At 35.6% G+C, this 24521-nt stretch overlaps 1 protein-coding gene across 1 annotated transcript in view; it reads right to left on the bottom strand.

Annotated features, from left to right (window-relative positions):
• Positions 1–24521, bottom strand: part of LOC125662490 (uncharacterized) — a 101548-nt gene that overhangs the window by 25798 nt on the left and 51229 nt on the right. Inside the window, exons 14-22 of the mRNA XM_048894726.2 lie at positions 20672–20780; positions 19580–19682; positions 16424–16479; positions 12522–12638; positions 11861–11909; positions 9958–10032; positions 8245–8328; positions 4465–4548; positions 373–2034 (exon numbers count right to left, since the gene is read on the bottom strand). Of these exons, the coding sequence (XP_048750683.2) occupies positions 373–2034; positions 4465–4548; positions 8245–8328; positions 9958–10032; positions 11861–11909; positions 12522–12638; positions 16424–16479; positions 19580–19682; positions 20672–20780 (2339 nt within the window). The remainder of the gene's footprint in view (positions 1–372; positions 2035–4464; positions 4549–8244; positions 8329–9957; positions 10033–11860; positions 11910–12521; positions 12639–16423; positions 16480–19579; positions 19683–20671; positions 20781–24521) is intronic.

Below are 24521 nucleotides of genomic sequence, written 5' to 3'. Positions count from 1 at the left end.
CATATCATTGATTTGCGATTCCACCCCCCCTTCTTAGTATTTTTTTTTTTTACTTTCTGCAAATGTATATCAACTTCTATAAAAAGATTTATACTGCTATCAAATACATATCTTACAAAGGTATATATCTTGTAGAAATTTTCATCATGGTCAAAGAATTGTATTCTGTTTTCTACACAAAACTAGATATAAAATATAAAACATGATTTTTCACAATATTATGAGGTTTAAACTGGACTTTTTATGTAAAAAATCAGAAAAAATTATGCAAGCAAATGATGCAATATATCGCACATATTTTCTCAATCACAAGATTGCATATATGCTAATAGTAATATCAAGAAAAACAAAAACAATTTAAAAGATTCTTACCCTGATCTACCTTTAAGAGGAACTTTCCTGCAGTCATCAGTTCTCTTATACCAGGAGGGCTCTGGTATATATTTTCATTTGTAAACCTTGAATGCCCTAAATGTTTCAGTATAAAAAAGTCTCTGTCCTCCTCAGAAACATCTTCTGCTGCATAGAGTGTGGCAACATAATGTCTCATGCCCGTGGCTGTAATATACCGAGAAATACCGGCTTTATCAAACACACCACGGACACACTGCCATCCACTCACATGGTCAATTGAACCCTCTGTATTCGCAAATACAAATTCATTTGTTGAATGTACGCCAGCTGACTTTCTATGATCACTATCTGATAACATTTTTAAACCCTGCCAGCAGTCCTCTGGCATTATAACTGGTACCAACTGGGTCTTTTTTGATGAATGAAGATAGGATAATTTGATTTCACACGACATTTTTTTAATGTCATCGTCATCATCGCATTTCTGTATGAGTGACTTATCGACCCATTTTCCACTTAAACCATCATTCAATTCTGCAATAGTGAGTCTGGCAGCTTCCCCTCCTCGCCTTGCATTGAATAAAGTAAGACGACAAGCTATGATATTCCTCAGTCTGCAAAATGAATTTTGATCCATTTGTGAATACATGTTATTTTTCACAAGTTCTTTTATATTGCTTTTTGTGAATCTTCCTAGGTTTCGTATTTCTTCAAGGGTGGGAAGGTGTTTAGGATCACGAGATTCATTTTGTCTTTTCTTTAAAATAGCTTCTTGTGCGGAATCAAAAAATGACTTCCATCTTATCTTCAGGACTTTCTGAAATTTTTCTACATCCAGAGCCTTATCCTCTTCTTGCATCAGCATCTGAGTAGCATATATGGAGTTACTCACTTCTAATATTAATGATCTCAATCCAAGCTTCAGACCACTTTTAATGTCACCTTCAGAGTCCTGTGTCATACCATTTACTGCTGTGCTTAGTAATTTAATTCCTTTAACACAGAACATGTCATCACAACCTTTGACCTCAACTCCAGCCTCTGAGGCAACAGTTTTAAAGTAAATGAAAAGTCTGGCAAGTCGCCTAAGTTTTGATCTCAAAGTATTGAGCTTTTCTGCCAATTTAATGGTTGTTCCTTCGAGTGATTGAAACTCCATGAACCCAAATTCTTTGATAAATGTGTCTCCTTTAATGGTTTCTCCAACATCATCTGTGTGAAATTTTTCAAGAAATTGGTGATACTTTACAGGATACTCTACTTCCTTAAGCACTTTCAATGATATTCCCGTGGGAGGTGTTGTTGTCTCCTCTGCACCTTTACACAATCTTTTATGGCGATATAAATTTGTCTTTTTTAGAAACGCCTTGCACAGAGAACACATGACCAATGTGGTAGTTGATAAGCAGGTACCCGTATTTCTTTCTCTTATAAGCTCCGACACCGATTGAATATCCAATTCTTTTGACTTCATTACTTGAGCATTATGCTGATAAATTCCCTTTCTTTTCATGTTTTTGAAAGCTTGCCGCCTTTCTGGTCCTGGCAAATTCATTGCTGCTTTCACCTCCTCTTCTCCTCTGTGACATTTCTGTATGTGTCTAGTCAAAGCAGACTGTTGAATATCACAAAATGGGCATGGCCTATATGGTTTCTTTTTTTTAGCTGCATCATTCACCTCTGAAAGATGGATTGAATCTTTAATATTTACTGAATACAAATTTCACTTCTAACAAATGAACAATCTTTATTATTTGTCATAAATAAGAGGAACTACACATTAACCTGTGCATTCATGGGTAGACATAAGATAATCATAATAGTGAACATGCATGGAAGTAAAAATCAAACATTGCTGCTTTGAAGTAAAAAGTACGGCACATATTATTATTAATTACATGGGTATTTGTTGTGATTGATTTGTTTGAATGTAGAAGTCGTATACTGAATAATATACATAAATGTGATGTCTCCATGTAAGTAGATAAGAAATTCTATTAAGCTATCATTTGATATTGAGACCTATCTTCAAATCAAAATTCCCTAAACAACTTAATACAATTAATAAGAATAGATTAGAGATATAGGTTGAATTTCTAATTCAAATATTCATTAGACTCATCTAAAACAAAATTTGGCTTTTTTTTCAATACAACATCATTTTTTATGTTTTAGGCAAACAAGTACTCCTTTGAAATACATATATAATTGTATATCATTTGTAAAATTTGTCAAATCATATTATTTTTCTTAGTTAATCATATTGACAAAATACAGTCTAATTCTTAACATGGAACAACATGCCGTTTAATGTGGCACATATTCCTTTAATTTACAACTTTTGTGCATTTTTGTTTTTTCTAAAACTATACAAAAACAAGAAATTATTATAATCTACTGATTAAAAAGTCTCCCAAAGTAGTCTTTGGTCACCAGGTCTTGCAACAGTCTGTTGGAATTCTCATGGGCATGAATTGTGCTCCTTTGTTTATATTCTTGTGAAGCAAAATTTATTCAAAAACTTCTATGTGAAAAGAAAACAAGATGTACTGTGAGCAATGCTCACTAAGAATACCCCCCCGCTTACCCCAATCTCCCAAAGGGTGTTGTTAATAGGTATAAATTACCTCTTTCCTGAGTGTAAAAATATGGTACATGCCTTTGTAGAAAAAGATATAGTCCGAACACAAATTCATGGCATAAACCTATAATTTTGACCTTGAGATCAAAGGTCATAAAGAGGTCATGAATGTACATGACACATAGTCTCATGGTGATACACCCATGTCTTATGGTATGACTATGTTAAAACCCTATAATCAATTTTGACCTTGAGGCCAAAGTTCAAGGTCATATAGAGGTCATGAAGGTACTCAACACATTGTCTCATGGTGATACACTCATGTGTCAAATATGATATGCCTATGTCAAAGAACAAAGAAGTAATGGCTCTGACATGAATCCATTGTAAAAAACCTTTAATTTTGACCTTGAGGTCAAGGTCATATGGAGGTCATGAAGGTACATGACACATCGTCTCATGGTGATACACTCATGTGTCAAATATGGTATGCCTATGTCAAAGAACAAAGAAGTTATGGCCCGGACACGAATCCATTGTAAAAAAGCTTTAATTTTGACCTTGAGGTCAAGGGTCAAGGTTATATAGAGGTCATGAAGGTACTTGACACATCGTCTCATGGTGATCTACTTGTGTGCCAAATATGGTATGTCTAAGTCAAAGAACAGAGAAGTTATGGCCCGGACACGAATCTGCACAGACAGACAGACAGAGTGAAAATATTAAATAAAATTAATAATTGACCACACACATTTTTAGAAAATTAGATTTTTCTTATTTTTACAAAGGGCAGACAACTCTTCCAAAAAGTCTTAAGTGCAAAAAGGTCAGCTTCTAATCATTCACCATTCATGTGAATTTCATCTGCTTCACTTTCATAATTATTTAACAATAAACATTTATGTTGATCTAAATCCTTCAAAATTGTTCATTATCCTTTCATTATACATGGAATACCTTAAATATTTTATTGAACATAAATCTTAATGGCAAACTAACAATTCAACTTTATAACAAACGGGATGACTTCAGCTTCTCAATCCTCAACTTTCCATATTGATCACCTGCATATGGTGTTTACATCTTTCAATTGATACGATACAAAAGAGGTTCTTCTGCTATATCGAGGCAGGCTCCTAACAAAAAAGTTGCTGTTACAGGGGTCTTCTAAGAATCTTATAATGATCTAGTTTGCCAATACAACTTGTCATTGGGTCAAATGCTGTCTGACACGATTCATGCCAATTGTTAGGCCTTTCTTTACGCAATGATTTTGACTACAGATTACTCGTGCTGAGTATGACCGGTCAACAGGGGATTCTTACTCCTCTTAGGCACCTGATATCACCACTGGTATATCCAGGGGTTTGTGTTTAGTAGATCAAACATAGACTTAAAGTAAGCTGTTCTTTTAAAAAAAAATTAGAATATAACACAATTCCTAAACATGTTTTAAAAGCATGAAATGACTGCAGGTCTGCGACGCTCACAAAATGTCTGAAAATAATGGTGCTGATTAGTCTACATACCTTTCTCCTTGCAGGTTCCGGTCGTCTCCTCAGAACCAAGATCTAGTTTCTCTTCTTCAGTTTCTTCTTTGAAATCCTGGTTATCTATTTCAAATGGTTGTAATGCATGTAGGTAAACAAGGTATGAAATATTTTTGACTAGGCTACTATGCTGTGTTGCCTATATAGTATAGACCCTGAAATATACATGCCACACATAAAGAACACTTAAATGTGATATTCTTCATCGTCACAAACCACAGACAAAATGTGCGATCCTTTAACTTTTCATTTTGTGTCAGAAACATTTTGTTTCATGTAAGAAATGTATCATGTACAAAGCATGTGAGAACTGCGCATTTAATGTATTTTAACTGTATATGGCCATATTGGTTCACCCTAGGGCCTAAACCTTTAACCCACATGCCTTGATTTTAACAACTTCAGTACAGGGCCTCATGGACACTTACTATGCATTTAGTTTTTCTTATGTATATATGGGAGGAGAGAAGATTTTACTTGAGATTGTTTTTATAAAAAACATGTCTCCCCAGCTCCCCGAATTGGAAGTGCTCCAAGTTACATCCTCTTCCCCTTAATGCACTGCATGGTATGGAGGAGAAAGCATGAACATAGACAGTATGAACTCCAATAAATCATATAGGAGAAGTGTTGACAAATTATTTTACACCCTCCAACCCTCAGATCCACTATTAACTTTTAGGAAAACAATTGAATCCTTATGTCCCTGCAATATGCACATCTACAAATGGCATTGAAGTATCGTAAAACGTTTCAAGTCTATTGGATAAGCCATATAGGAGTAGAAGCGTTCACAAGCTATTTCAAAATCCTCCACCTCTTTCAGATCCACTATAACTTTTAGGAAAATAATTGGATCGTCTTGTCCGGGCAATATGCATATCTACAAATGGCAATGAAACATTGTACCAAGTTTCAAATCTGTGACCGGTCGACAGGGGATGCTTACTCCTCCTAGGCACCTGATCCCACCCCTGGTGTGTCCAGGGGGCCGTGTTTGCCCAAATAAATTAAAGAAAAGACTTTTTGACATCATAGACAGTTGCTTCTTCAACAAAAATGGAAAAAGGAAATATTCATATCTAGTGATCAGTCATCAAAAATCTTACTTTGTTAAACACCACTCTGATTCCACGTACAAGTACTCTGAATTTGAAATTAAAAATATGCTAGAGTTTCTCATTGACAATATCTTCGTGGTCTTTGGTGATCAGGCCTTACAACAGTCTGTTGGAATTCCCATGGGCATGAATCGTGCTCCTTTGTTAGCTGACCTGTTTCTATACTCATATGAAGCAGAATTTATTCAAAAATTTCTATGTGAGAAGAAAAAATCTCTTTCTGTGGCCTTTAATTCGACATTTTGATATATCGACGACAATTTGTCTATTAACAATAACTTTCATTCATATGTGGATTCGATATATCCAAGTGAGCTCGAAATAAAAGACACACCAGTCATCCACTTCTGCTTCATTTTTGATATTTTATTGGAAGTAGACAACTCAACTATATGACAAACAGAATGATTTCAGCTTCTCCATGGTCAACTTCCCATATTTATGTAGCAATATTCCATTATCCCCTGCATATGGTGTTTATATATCTCAACTGATTCGATATGCAAGACCTTGTTCTGCGTATAGTCAGTTTTTCGATCGAGGCAAGCTACTGACAAACAAGTTAATGATACAGGGATTTCAACAGTCTCGATTGAAGTCAGCATTTTGCAAATTCTATGGTTGTTAAAACGATCTAGTTCGTGTATACAACCTATCATTGGGTCAAATGCTGTCTGACGTGTTTCATACTGATTGTTAGGCCATTCTTGGCACACTGATTTTGACTACAGATAATTCCGTTTACCTGATCAGGATATTGAGCTCACGGTGGGTGTGACCGGTCGACAGGGGATGCTTACTCCTCCTAGGCACCTGATCCCACCTCTGGTGTGTCCAGGGGTCCGTGTTTGCCCAACTATCTATATTGTATTGCTTATGGTAGTTATGAGATTGATCACTGTTCGTTATCTTCACCTTTCATCTATGTGATAAGTCATATTGGAGGAGAAATGTTCACAAGCTATTTCAACATCCTCCACCCCTCTTAAATCCACTATAACATTTAAGAAAATAATTAGATCCTCCCACTCTAACAATATGCACATCTATAAATGGCAATAAAGCATTGTACAAAATTTCAAGTCTACCCGATAAGCCATATAAGAGAAGTGTTCAAGATTTTGTGACAGACAGACGAACGGATAGACAAAAAGTACAAAAACAATATGTCTTCCCCTGGAAGAGGGGAGACATTATAATATTCAATGCATCTCACTATGTGGCCATATTTGCCCCATCCCAGGACCTAAATTCCTGACCCAGAGGTCGTGAATTTCACAAATTGGACATAATAACCATGCATTCAGTTTTTCTCGCACATGTCCGAGAGTAGAGAAGAAATTTTTTTCTGAGGTTTAATACATCTTAATATTGGCGTCACCCTAGGGCCTATGTTCCTAACCCAGGGGTCATGATTTTCATAATCTACATATACATGTAGGTATAGAGAGCTTCATGGACATCATAACCATGCATTTAGTTTTTCCTCACACATATTTGAGAGTTAACAAGTAGATTTTCTAAGATTTCATACATTTTCAATAGAGATCCACACTGGCCCCACCCTTGGTCCTAAACCCTTACCCTAGGGTAGGGGGCATGATTTTCAAACTTTAAATAGAAATCTCCATGGACATCATAACCATGCATTTGGTTTTTCTCCCAGATGTGTGGAAGTAGAGAAGAGGGCTTTTGAAAATTTGGCATCCCCCCCCCCCCCCTCTTGGGGAGCTAAGATAATAAATTTCACAATTTACATTCCATTCACAATTTTATTAGAGAGCTTTGATCATGTACATCATATTGAACATGTATTTCATTTTTCTCCCACAAGTCTGCGAGTAGAGAAGATTTGCTAAGATTTAATATATCTTCACTATATGGCCATATTGGTCCCACTATACAGACTGAAACCCTGATAACCCTGGTAAAAGGCTTCATGGTCATCATAACCATGTATTTGGGTTTTCTTTCACATGTGTGGAAGTAAACAAGATTTTTTAAAATTTGGCATTTTTTTAAACAGTATTGACCCCACCCATAAGGCCCTAGGAGAACTAGAACTAGAACTAAATTTCACAATTTATATTCCTATTATCCTAGAGAAGTTTCACACCAAAAATGGTAACAATTGGCCTCGTAGTTTTCAAGAAGTTAAAAATGGAGAATTGTTAGCGGACGACACACCGCAACACGAAGACTAACGACGGTAGGTCATCTGAGTAATTCAGCTGTGACCTATAAGTTGAAATATAACAAGATTGTTAAGCAAAAGTTACAAAAGCATAAAATTGATATTCATGTAATAATAGGGTTTTTGTAAATTGGTCAATTTTTGGTAGTTTTTGCCCCAACCTATGACCCCAGGGGTGCAGGAGTCCTGAAGTTTACAATTTATGTTCTCCTTGTCCAAAAGATGCTTCATACCAAATTTAAAAAGAATTCGAATGGTTGTTATTAAGAAGTTAGAAATGTTCAATAGTTTGTACACTACATACCATGTATGATGATGGATGCAGACCAATTGCTAATGCGATTTAAGTAAAAGGTGGAAGAATTATGCTAAAAGTGGAAATGACTGCAGGTCTGTGACTCTCACAAAATGTCTGAGAATAATGGTGCTGATTAGTCTACATACCTTTCTCCTTGCAGGTTCCGGTCGTCTCCTCAGAACCAAGATCTAGTTTCTCTTCTTCAGTTTCTTCTTTGAAATCCTGGTTATCTATTTCAAATGGTTGTAATGCATGTAGGTAAACAAGGTATGAAATATTTTTGACTAGGCTACTATGCTGTGTTGCCTATATAGTATAGACCCTGAAATATACATGCCACACATAAAGAACACTTAAATGTGATATCCTTCATCGTCTCAAACCACAGACAAAATGTGCGATCCTTTAACTTTTCATTTTGTGTCAGAAACATTTTGTTAAGTATCTGTATAGAAAGCATGTGATAACCATATGGAAAGTGTGTGACTTTCAAGCAAGAACAGTGTAATGACTGTATCATATCATAAGCTTGCAGTTCAAACAAAAATCAATTCATCATATATTGACTGAGTGTTTTACTGTATTCTATTCAAATTACATAAATACATGTATCTAGTTTGATCATGGTATTCATCTTTCTTCAAGAAATTCACTTTAACTGTATATGGCCATATTGGCCCCACCCTAGGGCCTAAACCTTTATCCCAGGTGCTATGATTGATTGATTGTATCTTGTTTAACGTCCCTCTCCAGAATTTTTCACTCATATGGAGATGTCACAAATACCGGTAAAGGGCTTCAAATTTAGACCTTTATTCAGCACCTACTGTCATTGAGCAGTGAGGGTTCTTTAGCGTGCCACACCTACTGTGACACGGGACATCTGTTTTTTAAGGTCATCTCCCGAGGACCTGTGACATTCTGTCTGATGCCAAGCGTTTGATAATGGGATATCACTACCTGTTTTCACGACTTAAGACTGCCACGGCTGAGATTAATACGCCGACTTTCCGCATGTGGAGCGAATCCTCTACCTCTAGACCACTGTGGCAGATTTTCGCAAATTAAGTAAAGTGCCTCATGGACAACATAACTATGCATTTAGTGTTTTTATGTACATATGTGGAAGGTGAGAAAATTTTATAAAATTCAATGTATCTCACTATGTGGCCTTATTGGCCTCACCCTAGGGCTTAAATTCCTGACCCAAAGGTCATGAATTTCACAAATGGACATAATACCCATGCATTCAGTTTTTCTCACATATATGTCTGAGAGTAGAGAGGAGAAATTTTGTAAGATTTAATACATTTACAAGAGAGCAATATTGGCCTCACCCTAAGGCTTAAATTCCTAGCTTAGGGGTCATGATTTTCATAACCTAGATAGAGAGCTTCATGGACATCATAACCATGCATTTAGTTTTTCCTCACACATATCTGAGAGTAAACAAGTATAGATTTTCTAAGATTTCATACATTCTCAATAGAGAGCCACACTGGCCCCACCCTAGGTCCTAAACCACTAACCCCAGGGGGGGGGGGGGAGGTCATGATTTTCAAAATTTAAATAGAAATCTTCATGGACATCGTAACCATGCATTTGGATTTTCTCCCAGATGTGTGGAAGTAGAGATGGTTTTCGAAAAAATCAGCAGTTTTTGCCCCACTCATGAGGCCCTGAGGGAGCTAAGATCATAGATTTCACATTTACATCCCTTTCACAATTAAGGTAGAAAGCTTCAAATACATGTACATCATAACATGTATTTCATTTTTCTTACACGTACTGGAAATGGAAATGACCGCAGGTCTGCAACTCTTAAAAAGTGTCTGAAAATAACTGCTTAGTCTACATACTGATCTCGTTGCAGGTTTCGGTCATCTCCTCAGAACCAAGATCCAGATTCTCTTCTTCTTTGGAATCCTGTTTATCTATTTCAAATGAATATTCATAGAACTCTTTTTCATCCCTAGAACATTATTATATCTGTGCCTAATTATACCTGTGGCCTAATTAAAGACTTCTTATTTTATGTACATGCATTACAACCAATTAAAGCACTTATAAACATTAGAAATGAAGCTGGATGTGGATCCTTTGCTTTCGGACACCACAATCAATTTTCACAAAACTAAATTATCTTTATTTGAATATATTGATGACTACTTTATGACTATAGGCCAATTTAATTTCAAGTTTAAGCAGCTGTTAATCTCTTGAATATTATTAATTTGTACTGCCCATTGCATTTGTTGAGAAAAAATTGTGACAGAAATTCGGAAAATGCGATGTGGTCACCCTGAATTTCTGTTGGCATCCAAACAGCTCAGTGCCGTTTTACCCAAGTAGAATGAGAACAACATGTCACATGGGAACAACAGATATAGGCATGCTAGGTGCATCTTGTATATCTATTAATTTATTCTTGGATTTGTTTATAAATATCTCATTAAGGGGAATACATTATTTCTAAGACAAGCTTTATAATAAGTAAAACACTAAAGCATCAATAAAATTTCAAATCAAATAAAGATAATCTTTTTGGAAGCTAGGTACTTGACAACAAATCTACCAAAAACCTCCATTGATCAAGGTCTTTCCAATCTCAGACACAAACAGTACATCTTAAAGGACACATCACATGTTTCTAAACTTTTTAATTTTTTTCAGCAAAATTAATTCATTTCATGCCTAAAACTACTTTACATGTGTTTTAAATGAAACAGTTTGCGTAGTTTTTGAGTTTGAAAGTGATGAAATTCAAATCTTGCGATATGCATATTTTCTTTGATATTTTACGTGCCATTATCTCTTACGTCATAGTACGACCTCGTAACAACAACAGTACGCTGCAATCCCACTTCCTAAGTAACAACATGTAGATTTAAAAAAATTATTAATAAAATTGCTTGAATAAAATAATCTTAAAGTAATGTGATTTTCACTATAGATTTGATCATTTTCTTTTTTATCTATCTAATCAACTAGGCTTTTTTGAAATCGGGGCTTAGATTTAAGTCCGTATTGTGGCTAATTATCTCAATATTTCGGCGAACGAACTGTTACAATTATAATTCCTATAAGCATAAGGATGACAAAATACATATAATTCTGTATACTTTGAAAACATGAGATGTCCTTTAATACAAGCATCCTTTTAAAAACTTTACAATCCATGGATATGTGTTTAATGTACTCCTTTATAACTGTTTGGGTATTCTAATCACTGTCTCAGTTTTTCCTCTGGAGTAGGTATTCAATTCTCTTCATCTGAGCTATTGCTTGAAACACATTTCTTTGCTATTTGTGAACTTCTTAACAATCTTAATATCTAAAATGCTTATAGAAATCAAAATTATTGCCCAAGAGCTCGGATGACTTAGATTAAGAGCAAACCAGACTTCAAACTTTACAATGAAAAAGCTGAATAATTATGCAGAGATTAGCAGGTCTGTCTATATGTGCATCCACTGCACAAGGTATCATCAGAATTTGTGACATGTGTTTTCCCATTTTTCACTTTTTCTCACAATGTTTAATTTTTACATAGAACAACTTGAAGATCTCTATATATATAGTTAGGACTCATAAACCACAAAACATGGAAACAGTTGTAACACAAAAGGGCAGATCCTAATATATTTTGTTAGTATTTGTGAATTTGAATTTCCATTGATCAATCAAAAACATAATATTCAGTAAACAATCAGAAATATAAGACTGAGAGTTGACTAATGAATTACTTGGTCAAATTCCTACCTAAATAGAGAGAAGATTCTGTTGTCTCTGTCTTTGAGTGTTTCATTAACTGCAATGAGAAAGAATTGTTTTTCATTGTGTAAAAGAAACCAAAATTACAAAAGTCATTGTAAATTGCAATCAACAGTGTTAAAAATTAAAACTTTGTCCAGCTGCACAAGGCCAACAACTTGATGATCTGTCTATTTACATCTAAGTGATATTTTGAAATTTCTATATATTGTAAGAGACTGAAAAGGAAACAAAAATGCCCCCAATAACGGGGGGCATTTAACATTGGTCATCATCAACAGAATTATTTTGCTGCTATAACAGCAGCAAAATAATTCTGTTGATGATGACCAATGTTAAATTTTATCAAAAGTAGGTCAAATCCCAAGGTCACATGGTAAAAAATTTTGGAACCAAAAGAAATGTCTTGTCACAATGATATGAAAGCCCTATCATCAACAATTAAAATGCTATGGCCGAAGGTGAATTTTTTGGGGGAACAGACCAAAAATTATATGGAACTGATCTCCAATTACATGGGCATAAAATTCCAATGAATACAGTTGTTGCATTTAAAACTATTAAAAAACATATATGCATGTTTAACTCTTGTTTTGAAATATTTCACCAGAACAACACAAAATTAAGATCAATGGCATAATTGAAATACCTTCAATTTTTGATTGCATCCTCTGCAAAGTATGTTCATAATATCATCCGTAATATTTTCTTCTCCGACACAAAAACTCTTTTTATGAAAATTTCTTCCACAGGAAATGCATGAAATCTATAATATAAACAACAAATAGATTCAATAAATTCTGGTGAACATCAGTAACTCAAATTCACTGTAAATATACATTATTACGAGCAGTACTTATTTCCGTTAAGTCTGTGATCACAGAAAACCAGCGGAATGTCATAATAGCAGATTTAAAGCATATAAGCTCATTTGTTGTTGTTGCCGAATCCTTTTTATTTACGTGCACATGTAAGGGTATTGTCCATACTAGTGGGCCCCCTTCCAGGTATCTGGCTAACAGCACGCATGGCAGATCTCAACTCAGATCTGGATCCATTTATTTCGATCATGAGGGTCAGCAGTAGAAAGTTTCCATTCTCTATGATCTTTCTCCGTCAGCTCTCTCCATGATAGCATTGGCCGACCAACTCTACGCCTACCAGGAACTTGTACATTGAGAGCACACTTGACTACACTGCTGGATCTGACAACGTGGCCATACCAGCGGACAGGGATCGAAATTCACTTTTTTCACTACTAGCAAATTTTAGGTAGTGGATTATTTTCCAACTAGCAAAATTGAGCTTTTACAAGCATTTTTCAATCGATGGCTGTTTTACATGAATTTAAGAAAACAAGCATGTCTCTTTATCAAAATATAGGGAAAATCTTTTAAAATCTCCTTTAAAGTGCAATAATAAAAATAAGACTGCGAATTCTTTCATTTAAAATTTAATGAATTATCAGATAACATACATGGTGCATGGTGAGGGTCATAGGGTACACTTGTGTGGCGTACTCGCTGTCCAGAAATCTACCACCTATTTACAAAATCATGTGGATTGAAATCTTGAAGACTGTTTGCGCCAATTCAAACTATATGTTCAAAACTTTTGGAAATTTCATCTAAAAAATTCTAGATGAAAAGAAAACTCCACGAACTCAAAGTGTTTGATTGTAGAGTACAGAAGGACACCGCGTGAAACGGTGACACACTGTCACGTGTTGTTTCATGTAGACACGGACGAGATCAACATGTGACTGAGATGACCCTGGCCTTAGTTATTTATTCGATCCACGTTTACTTTTTCAATACTTGTATATTCATTCTGTAAAGTGTTTCTATGCACAAGACAAAATTATTGTAAACTTCAAAGTACAGCCAATAAACCAAGGAAATCCGGGAAAAGATCGGGGGTTTTTCACTCGCTAAAAGTTACGATCACTTGTGATTTTTTACTCGCAATTTCAATTTTTAACTCGCATTTAGCGAATATTTCCCCTTAATTTCGTTGCCTGGCGGAGTCTCCTTTCCCTTAACATGAGATGGAGGTCATTGAGACCAAGCTGCCCCAGCAATTCAATTGACCCTACAGTGGCCATACCTTCTGGATTGGTGTTGCAGATCTGTCTGATCATGGCCCTGTCATTGCGCTGTAGGCGATGGGAGATTTGGCTTGGTCAATGCCCAGGTCTTAATAGCATGGAGCATAGTGTTCTGTACACAATTGTTATACACTCAACCACAGGTCTTGTACAACAGGTGGCGTGATGACAGGACCAGTAGCAGCTTCTTGAACTTTTTCCAAGCAGTCTTCACACACGTAGTGGTTGCAACCAGCTGCGGAAAGCATGTCTCCTAGGTAGCAGAAGGAACCTACAACATCAAAACTTGTCCAGACCAACTTGGACATCACTCTGCAGCTTGATGCCAAGAGGGCGAGCCGTTCCCCTGCATCTTGAACATCTAAAGTCAGAGTACTGCCTTTCTTGTGCACTCTGTGCTTGCAGCCATTGCAGAAAATACTGTTGCTGCCTATACCTGTACGACATGGAAAGCTGCCTGAGTCCTGAAGTAGGCCAAGACCCGTACCACAGATCATGTTCTTAGTTTTGCTCACATTCACTTTCAGTCCTCTCCTTTCCATAGCTTCTTTCGAAGTTAGGAACCTCTTGACACATTCATCCAATGAGTCAGCAATGATAACCAGGTCATCTGCATACAGATCGTCCCAGGGTACACTGGTGCGAAATTTAGATGAAAGAGCCTCGAGCACGATGATGAAAAGTAGAGGGCTGAGTACTGACTCCTGATGGACTCTGACCTTCACAGCAAACTCCTCACTGTAGCCATCACCAACGCAAACACAGCTACGAGCATTGGCATACATCCCCTGTATCAAACGCACAATCCACTCTTCCACACCAAGTTTTCGTAGTGCCCACCAGATCACCCTCCGATGAACACGGTCAAATGCCTTCTCAAGGTCCAAGAACGCCATATAGAGCTGTTTGTACCTCTGCCAGGAAAGAAGCCAAACTGGGAGTCACCAATTGTAACCATCACGGACGATTGAGGATGTATCCTGTGTCACCTGCGGCTCTGATCATCTCCACTACTATTCCCGATGGTCCAGCTGCTTTACCTGACTTCATCTTGGAGATAGCTTTTTTTACCATCTCAATTGTGATTGGGACAGGTGGCCCTTCCAGTGGTAGTTCATCGGTTAGGTATTCAGGGTCCCAGTCAAATTCCACATTAAGGAGCCTTTCATAATGCTCTAGCCAAGCTTTCTCCTTTGCTTCTTGGTTCAATTACATCTCACAGACCAAACCAAAAATGATAATCTGCGAAATTACCGTATATCAGGTTTTTTCCACATCATGTTTTCTACGTGAGTCTGAACCTAAAACAGTATATTAGATTTACGCGAATCAAATTTTCGCTATTTCAATGTCATAACGAAAATATAATTCACGATAATTCAAACTTATGAACGAATTTGGGGTAAAAGCCGGCATTTGTACCTATAACTCTTAATGTTTGATACAAAAATTCAGTCAATGAAACGATAACATGATTTCTGAGTTACTGTCGCAATTATAATCAAATCTAAATAAGGATGATATTCCTGCTTCTCTGAATCCATCTCTGACGATATCGGGTTTTGTTCGCATGTACATGTAATCATACAGCTTTGTCAGCCATTTTGCTCCAAGTTTCGGAAGACACGCTCAGCTGATCACACAACTGTGCTGTGTACCAGTTTTCAAAAACAATTTTGCACTTTTGTCTACACTCAAGTATATTGTAAATATGTATTTGGTGGCATAGTGACATAAATCACTGTTCGTTTAGCTATAATGGTACTATTACAAAATATTCATCAATAATTATTTTCAGTTTAAAACGGCTATACACCATGTACCGTTACATGTACGAGTTGCTCAGGTATAATTATACATTGATTGAAGCACAGAACGTGGTCCATTTAATTAGCTTGTCCTTTATCAAATAAACACTGAGGCTTACATAACTGTTACTTGGCGCTTGTCGGATGTAGGGAGCTAGGAAACAAAACAATGAACCCAAAACTTTCACCATACTATTACCTGTATGCTATATAACTCTATTACAAAATAACAACATTGTATCAAATTTACGCAGATTTATTTTCTGTGATTCGAAAATCGTCGCGAACAAAGCGGAAATTAGATACATGCGGAAAAAACCTGATATACGGTACAACTCTTTGGAATTTTTTTTACGTCTACAGATATTAATTACATTGAGTTTCTAACCTCTTATACACGAGGGCTCCTAAAAGAGGCATTGATCATATAATGCCAACTCTTAACCCTAAGCCTTCTTCAGAGAACAATATGCCAACAATTAATAATGATAATAATGATGATTGGTTTTTATATAGCGAATTCATTCAACAGTTGATGCTTGTAAGGTCAACACAAACAGCACAATGACAGGCAGGCACATGTAACAGGTTACCAAACCAATGACTCAGGTAACCACATAATATACTTTGACCCACCTTCTCTTCATTGTGAATTTCTAGTCCACAGCATGGGCAAGCATTTTTCAAATTCACTAAAAACATAAATACATAAAATATTCAATTAGCTGAAAAACTCATTAACTTGGGGGAGGGGGATCTCAGATGCATCTCAGAAAGGTACATATTCATCCAGTCAGATAATCCTAGATTTATATATATATATATATATATATAATTATAATAACACTTTATATAATAACACTTTGTAAGGTCAACACAAACAGCACAATGACAGGCAGGCACATGTAACAGGTTACCAAATCAATGACTCAGGTAACCACATAATATACTTTGACTCACCTTCTCTTCATTGTGAATTTCTAGTCCACAGCATGGGCAAGAATTTTTCAAATTCACTAATTTAATTTAAAATATTTGTCAATAGTACACTGCGCAAGTTTTTTGTTAACAAATTTCTCGATATAGCACTGCTGCAAAAAAAAATAAGTGTTGGAAGCATTTTTCTAATCTACAAATATTGTGGGCAGTTCTAAACGCCAAAATGAACACTATAAGAAATATCGTCATCTATTCAACATTGACTTATCAAATCTTGAAACTTTATAATTTTTGGAATATTCTTATCATTGGTTTATAACAAAAGATATCTTTCAAGAAAATGAAGAAGGAATTAAAAGCATTTCACCTGAGACTTGATCAAAGATAGCCAGGGCGAGAATAAAACGAACCTACCACACTGCTATCTCAGACCGATAAATAAGCACAAATAAAGAGTGTAAGACAAAATAAATGCAACCTGCAATTTTCAAATTCAATTTAGTAAACAACCTACAATATATTTCCTAAACTATATATTAGAAAGCGTTGTTTTGCAGTAACAACCTCTTTGGAAACAAGAGGCCCATGGGCCACATCGCTCACCTGAGTCACCTTGGTCCATATCAGAAGACTTTCCATATCTATTTGCATGTAAAACTGTAGTCCCTATTATGGCCCCAAACCTACCCCTGGAAGCCATGGTTTTTGCAAACTTGAATCTACACTATGTCAGAAAGCTTTCAAGTAAATGTGAACTTCTTTGGCCCAATGGTTCTTGAGAAGAAGATTTTTAAAGATTTTCCCTATATATTTGTATGTAAAACTTTGATCCCCTATTGTGGTCCCATCCTACCCCAGGGGGCCATGATTTTAACAAACCTGAATCTGCACTATATCAGAAAGCTTTCATATAAATCTCAGCTTTTCTGGCTCAGTGGTTCTTGGGAAGAAGACTTTTAAAGATTATTCCTATATATTTGTATGTAAATCTTTGACCTCCTATTGTGGCCCCATCCGACTCCCGGGGGGCAATGATTTAAACAATTTAGAATCTGCACTATATCAGGAAGCTTTCATATAAATCTCAGCTTTTAACTGGCTCAGTGGTTCTTGAGAAGAAGATTTTTAAAGATTTTCCCTATATATTTGTATGTAAAACTTTGATCCCCTATTGTGGCCCCATCCGACCCCCGGGGGCCATGATTTTAACAATTTAGAATCTGCACTATATCAGGAAGCTTTCATATAAATCTCAGCTTTTCTGGCTCAGTGGTTCTTGGGAAGAAGATTTTTCCTATATATTTGTATGTAAAACTTTGACCCCTATTGTGGCCCCATCCTATCCCAGGAGGCCATGATTTTAACAAACTTGAATCTGCACTATATCAGGAAGCTTTCATATAAATCTCAGCTTTTCTGGCTCAGTGGTTCTTGAGAAGATTTTTAAAGATTTTTTCTATATATTTGTATGTAAAACTTTGATCCCCTATTGTGGCCCCATCCAACCCCCAGGGGCCATGATTTTAACAATTTAGAATCTGCACTACTTAATGAAGCTTATCTATAAATTTCATCTTTTCTGGCCCAGTGGTTCTTGAGAAGAAAATTTTTTAATGACCCTACCCTATTTTTACCTTTTCTTGATTATCTCCCCTTGGAAGGTGGCCTTGCCCTTTATTTTAACAATTTCGAATTCCCTTTACCTAAGGATGTTTGTGCCAACTATGGTTGAAATTGGCCCAGTGGTTTTCGAGAAGAAGTAAAAAATGTTAAAAGTTTACAGACGGACAGACGCCGGAATACAGGTGATCAGAATAGCTTACTTGAGCTTTTAGCTCAGGTGAGCTAAAAACTACAACAGAAAATTTGTAATATAGGGAAAAGAGTACCAATTCATTTCCCATAGACCTCAATGTTAACCTTTGGTCCTCTCACTATATCGATTTTAAACAAATGACCGCAAACATTTCAAAGTTCATTCCAAGTGTTGATAAAAAATGACAAAAAATTTATAGGGTCCCGTGCCTTTTATAGGCCATATTTGTACTTTTTTACAACACATAGCAATCTGCAGTAAATTACACACTTCATTTTAAGCACACCCCTACCATGGTAATTTCCTCAGTCATTTCTCGATTTTGTGCGATAATTTTTCATCCTGACAATTAATTTGAACCTCAATAATATTTCTTTCAATTCCAAATAATTTCTCTCTTGATATTAGCCAATCACTCAACACCTAGACATTTATACCTCCGCTCAATCTTGGGTAAACTGCGCCCGGGTTACGCATACGGGGGTTTGGTACTCTCATTCCATAAGTGTGGATCATATGACAAAAGAAAACAAATTTTAAAAAAGTCAGAACAAATTTCAAAATAATAAGAAAATCTTCGTTATAAAAGTTGAGTTTTACGTTCATTTTTAATTCAAGGGGAAGAGGAATTTAATTCATTATATGCATAAATTTAGAATATCCGTGTTCATTATAGACAAATAATTTTTATATAGAATATTGTATATAATTTGCCAATAAATTTGGTTTAACTTCCCTATTGCCGTAAATTCACTATATCTGTGCATGTTCGCTATAATAGAGTTTTACTGTACTCTGGAAAATGAAATCAACCCCTCAAAATGAAAAATATATATCCACTTCCTTACCTAATAAAAAAATTTTCAATCAAAATAGCAGTGCACATGCAACTGCATTATCTGTATAAGATACAATTAGAGTTTTAATCAAATTTTTTCATCAGAGTTAAAGATATACTATGAACAAATCATGTATAAAGATGGACGGATGGTCACATGATTCCAGTACTTTGTGGGTGGGGGTATGCATAATTATACCTTCATAGCGTAGTAGTTTTTCTGCAACACGTCTTCTCTGTAGTTGTAAATCAACAGGAGTAATGCCAGTTAGAGGTAGCTTTGTCAAAAATCTATCTGCAAACTTAAAAGAGACCAAAGAAATGATAGTTAAACAAAGATGAAATGTTTGTTAACTGATGCATATTCCAACAAAAACTGTTTGTAAAACACATATCCCCCCTCCCCTCCCGGTGGTGCAAAATTGAAAAGGGTAATACAAAGGCATCATTAATTGATAGTAGTGCCAAAACAATTCAAGATACTGAGCAAACAATATCTTTCTCTGTCTACAATGGATTGACCTTTGAACTTAGACCATGTGACCTCAAAATCAAGAGGGGTCAACTTCCCCTTAGAATGTACCAGCTAATGTACAAAGTTTGGTGTCAATCAAACAAATGATTCTTAAAATATAGGAAACAATATATCACTATGTCCAGTTTGACCCTTGACCTTTGAACATGTGAGCCCAAAATCCATAGGCGTCATCTACTCCTTAAATTGTTCCAATGAACCAAGTTTGACGTCTGTCAAGCAAAGGGTTCTTAAGATATTGAGCAGACAGTATATTCCTATGTCATGTTTGACCCTTGACCTTCAACCTTTTGACCTGAAAATTAATATGGGTCCTCTTCTTTTCATAACCAAGCCACATATGAAATATCATGACAATCAAGTGAATAGTTTTCAAGATATTGAACAGACAACATGTTGCCTTTTTTGGGGGTCCAATCAAGAGCTGACCGGTTTAGAGAGGTTTCACTGTATTTCTTGAAAACTTTAAATCAATTAATGCTTCATAAATGTACATTACAATGTGTGTATATATATGGATATAGTGCATTAAACTGTTTGAATTTTTTTCATATGCATAATGCATTTTGATCATTTTAAATAAATATATCAATACATGTACAAATTTCTAATATAAAATACACTCAATCCACGGAATTTCGACCACAATAAATCTCTGGTTTAAAATTGACAATTCAAAAATGGCTTGAATATAATGTTAGAAATGATATGTATTTTCTGATTCATTTTACAAACATGATGATTTGTTTTACTTACCATGACTGAAAACACCCCACAATTGTAGGCATCTGTTTGTAGGGATGAATCTCTCTGGCACAATCTCCATAAAATTTGTTTCTCCAAAGGCCTCTTGCTGAGAAATTCACTATATTAAAAGCAATATCAAAATATTTTTAAATTCCCAATTCTTTTTTTAAAGAAACTGAATATTTTTATGCGAACTTTATCAAAAAGAATTTCATTGCAAGATAATTAAGTGTATATATAACTGCCAAAGTAACCCAGTGGTATAATGCTAAGTTGTTTGAGTAAAAGTATCTGTCAGATGTTCTATGGGCAAACCACTTTACTGTGTTCAATAGAACTTTGGTGTGGGCCTCAATCGTCACATCCTCATTTTGATTAAAACAATTTATGTCAAAGGAAACATTCTCCAAACAATATAATCCTATATTTAAAAGCTTATCTTTAAAACAAAGAAAACTAATTTTAAACTGTAAGCACTATATAAACAGATATGTTTGTTTAACAAAATAACCATATATATCACATATATATCACAATCGAGAGGTCGTCATAGTCTATCATGAAGGCTTGGCTCGGAAGCAGTATCAGCGAGTATAAAATCGATTTTCTCATATAATTGAAAGGTGAAGATAATGAACAGTGATCAATCTCATAAAGTCCCTGAAACATTCCATTTCCCACTTGAACAGTGAACGTACGGTGAGCGAACGGTGAATGCACGCAGAGTGAACGGTGAATGCACGCAGAGTGAATGGTGAATGCACGCAGAGCGAACGGTGAACGCAATTTGGCGAACAGTGAAAGCAATTTGGTGAACCGGTGATAGCACAGTGAACGCAAACTGGTCTATTTCGGATTTTCCCCTTGGATTGTACTTGCTTTATAATCAGGTGGAGAATATATATGTGAATACATCTGTTTGTTCATTTTTGTGCAAATACTAAATGTATACTTCTCATGAAAATGCTTGTAATTTTCTTTACATCAATTAAATTATGCACTTAGTTATCATGCACAAACAAAAGAAAATTTTATATGCACATTGTTTACAGTATTGCATATACAGATACATGTATACATGAAAAATAGAAACATATATTTTATGATATTTAGAATTCTTGACGTTTTTATAAATCATGAATATTGGTGCGTCATCTCGGTATACCAAATGTAATTAACATATTTTGACTTGAGATGCATAGTATTTAATTTCTTAATACAAGAGTATAAACGATGCATGTGAAATAAAGATAGTCTAATAATTAGCTCCAAAAATTTACAGATGTACATGCATGATTTCAAAATTTACGAGCGCGGTCATTTGAATTACAAGCAATTAAAACGACCATAGAATTTGCAAAATGCTGACTTTAAACGAGACTCTTGAAACCCCCATAACATCAACTAGTTTCTGCAAATACCAAAGTCCATTTGGTGTCATAATCATATTTTGATCAATCAAAGATCTGGCCTGGAGGTTATAAAACTTTTATCGTTCTCATACTCAAACTCAGCCATGGTTGTTTTGATTACAACTCTGAGCAAGATTCGAAACAAACTCATAAATCTTGAGAATGTTCTCCATTTCAGTGTGAGAATGATTTCATAAAAATTTGATAACCTTCACTTTTGAGTATGAGTATGATTTAGATCACAGAGTTTGAGTATGAAAACATGCTAAAAAAAGATTTATAACCTCCAGTTCTGGGTATGGTAAGCATAGCACATTGGCCCTGTCTTTTAAAAAGTAAAGTTAATTGTTATCTACAATTTTACTGGTTCAATTTGTTCAATCCTCCTCTGTATGGAAATGACTTGCTACAGATTGACAAGATGTGTTTGTGAAACACAATGCCCCTGATGTTGTCACAAGAAATGCTGATGTGCAATATGAAAGCTCTAATATTTACCATTTAGAAGTTATGACCCATGTCAAATTTTTTAAAAGTAGGTCAAGCTCCAAGGTCACAGGGTCAAAAATGTACTCACGGAAAGGTCTTGTCACAAGGAATACTCATGTGAAATATCAAAGCTCTAGTGCTTACTATTGAAAAGATATTAGCAAAGTTAAAGTTTCAGACAGAATGACAGACAGGATAAAAACAATACCCCCTCCCCCTCCCGATATCTGATCTGTGGGGCATAAAAATGAAGGTGTGTAATATAAATCTACAAGAGGCCCAAGAGCTTCATTGCTCACCTGAGCAGCAGTTCCTAGCAATAAACAAGCTCGAGCAAAACTATCATTATATAAGGCAGCTTGGTTCAGAAAAAACTTTACCAAGGTATCAACTAAAATTTCATTAATCATTGACAACTCCATTAATCATTGTACGCCTTTGTAGATGAGTATGTCCTTTCATATTAACAAATTTCATCTAAGAAAGCTTTGTGCCAAGTTTGATTCCCTATACATTTGCATGTAAAACTTTCATTCCCTATTGTGGCCCCACACTAACCTGCAGGGTTCATGATTTTTAAAAACTTAAATCTCCACTTTGTCAGGAAGCTTTCAAGTAAATTTCAGCTTTTCTGGTCAAGTGGTTATTAAGAAAAAATTTAAATGACCCCACCCTATTCTTGCATTTTTGTGATTATCTCCCCTTTGAAGGGGGAATGGATCCACATTTGAACAAAATTCAATCCCTTTCACCCAAGGATGATTTGTTCCAAGTTTGATTGAAATTGGCCCAGTGGTTCTGGAGAGGATGAAAATGTGAAAAGTTTACGACAACCCCGATGCCATGCCGACAGATAAATTTTGATCTGAAAAGCTCAGTTGAGTGAGCTAAAAATACAGCATGTATAATGACCTCTTGGTCAGCATAGAACACCCCACAATCACAGAGCAATTATGCAACACTATGTCATAAAATCATCATAGTGTTTGGGCAGATGAACATCTCAGCAAGGATTTCATCACAATAGAGTATCCTGTAAAATTGTTGTGTCTCCAGTGGTAAAGATCATGACTTGAACAGCTATTTTGACTAAAACTAGACACTACATCCGGGATACTTCTTTGACGTATCAATAGTTTTGCATCTGGTCTACATGTTGTTTCCAAATATTTCCTCCATCTTGTGGACCAGTCTGTGAACTTACTGGAAGCCAATTATAGACTTGGAGTTTGGACAGAAATCCTACACAATCACCTTTTGTCCTAGTGGCTCAAATACCTGCAATGTGCTTGATCTGCATCCACATATCTTAAACTGTTTGTTTTTCACACATTGTTCAATGTTAGGCTTCATTAAATCTAGTCTTGATTGTAATGGTCGACCCAAAAACAATTTTACTGGTGACTCCCCTGTTGTTGAATGAGCTGCAAGTTGGAGAGTTTTGAATCAACAGATCCTCCGTCTCTCTTATCGGACTTCATGGCAAATTTGAATGACTGGACAAAACATTATGCAAACACATTTGAACTAGGATGGTATGGAGCTGAAGTTAATATTTAAATGCCTAGCGGAGTAGCTCAGTAGGTTAGAATACCGACTGCTGAACTGTAGGTCGCAGGTTTGAGTCCAGCAGAGGTTTAAAAAAAATTTTCAGATTACCTTCTACTAAAACTACATTAGACCTACTAAAACTTTATTTTGAAACAAAATAAAGTAAATTTGAAAATTTTCAATTTAAAAATATTGTTGTACATATCCTCTACTTTTCATCTACATCAAATTTCTCTGGTGTAGCATACCTCCTTAAACTGCTCAGAAGTGAATTGAGGTCAGTTGTTGCTAATGATAACTCTAGAAACTCCATTCCGTCCAAATACTCACTTGAGTTACCTTAGTCCTGCTGTTCTCCAAAAGATCTTTAAAGGACTATTTGCCCCCTTTATTCCTACGAAAAATAC

Source organism: Ostrea edulis, chromosome 8 (assembly GCF_947568905.1).
Source record: "Ostrea edulis chromosome 8, xbOstEdul1.1, whole genome shotgun sequence".
NCBI classification, from domain to species: domain Eukaryota; kingdom Metazoa; phylum Mollusca; class Bivalvia; order Ostreida; family Ostreidae; genus Ostrea; species Ostrea edulis.
The sequence above is the reverse complement of the archived record's forward strand: the minus strand, read 5'-3'. Positions and strand labels throughout refer to the sequence as shown.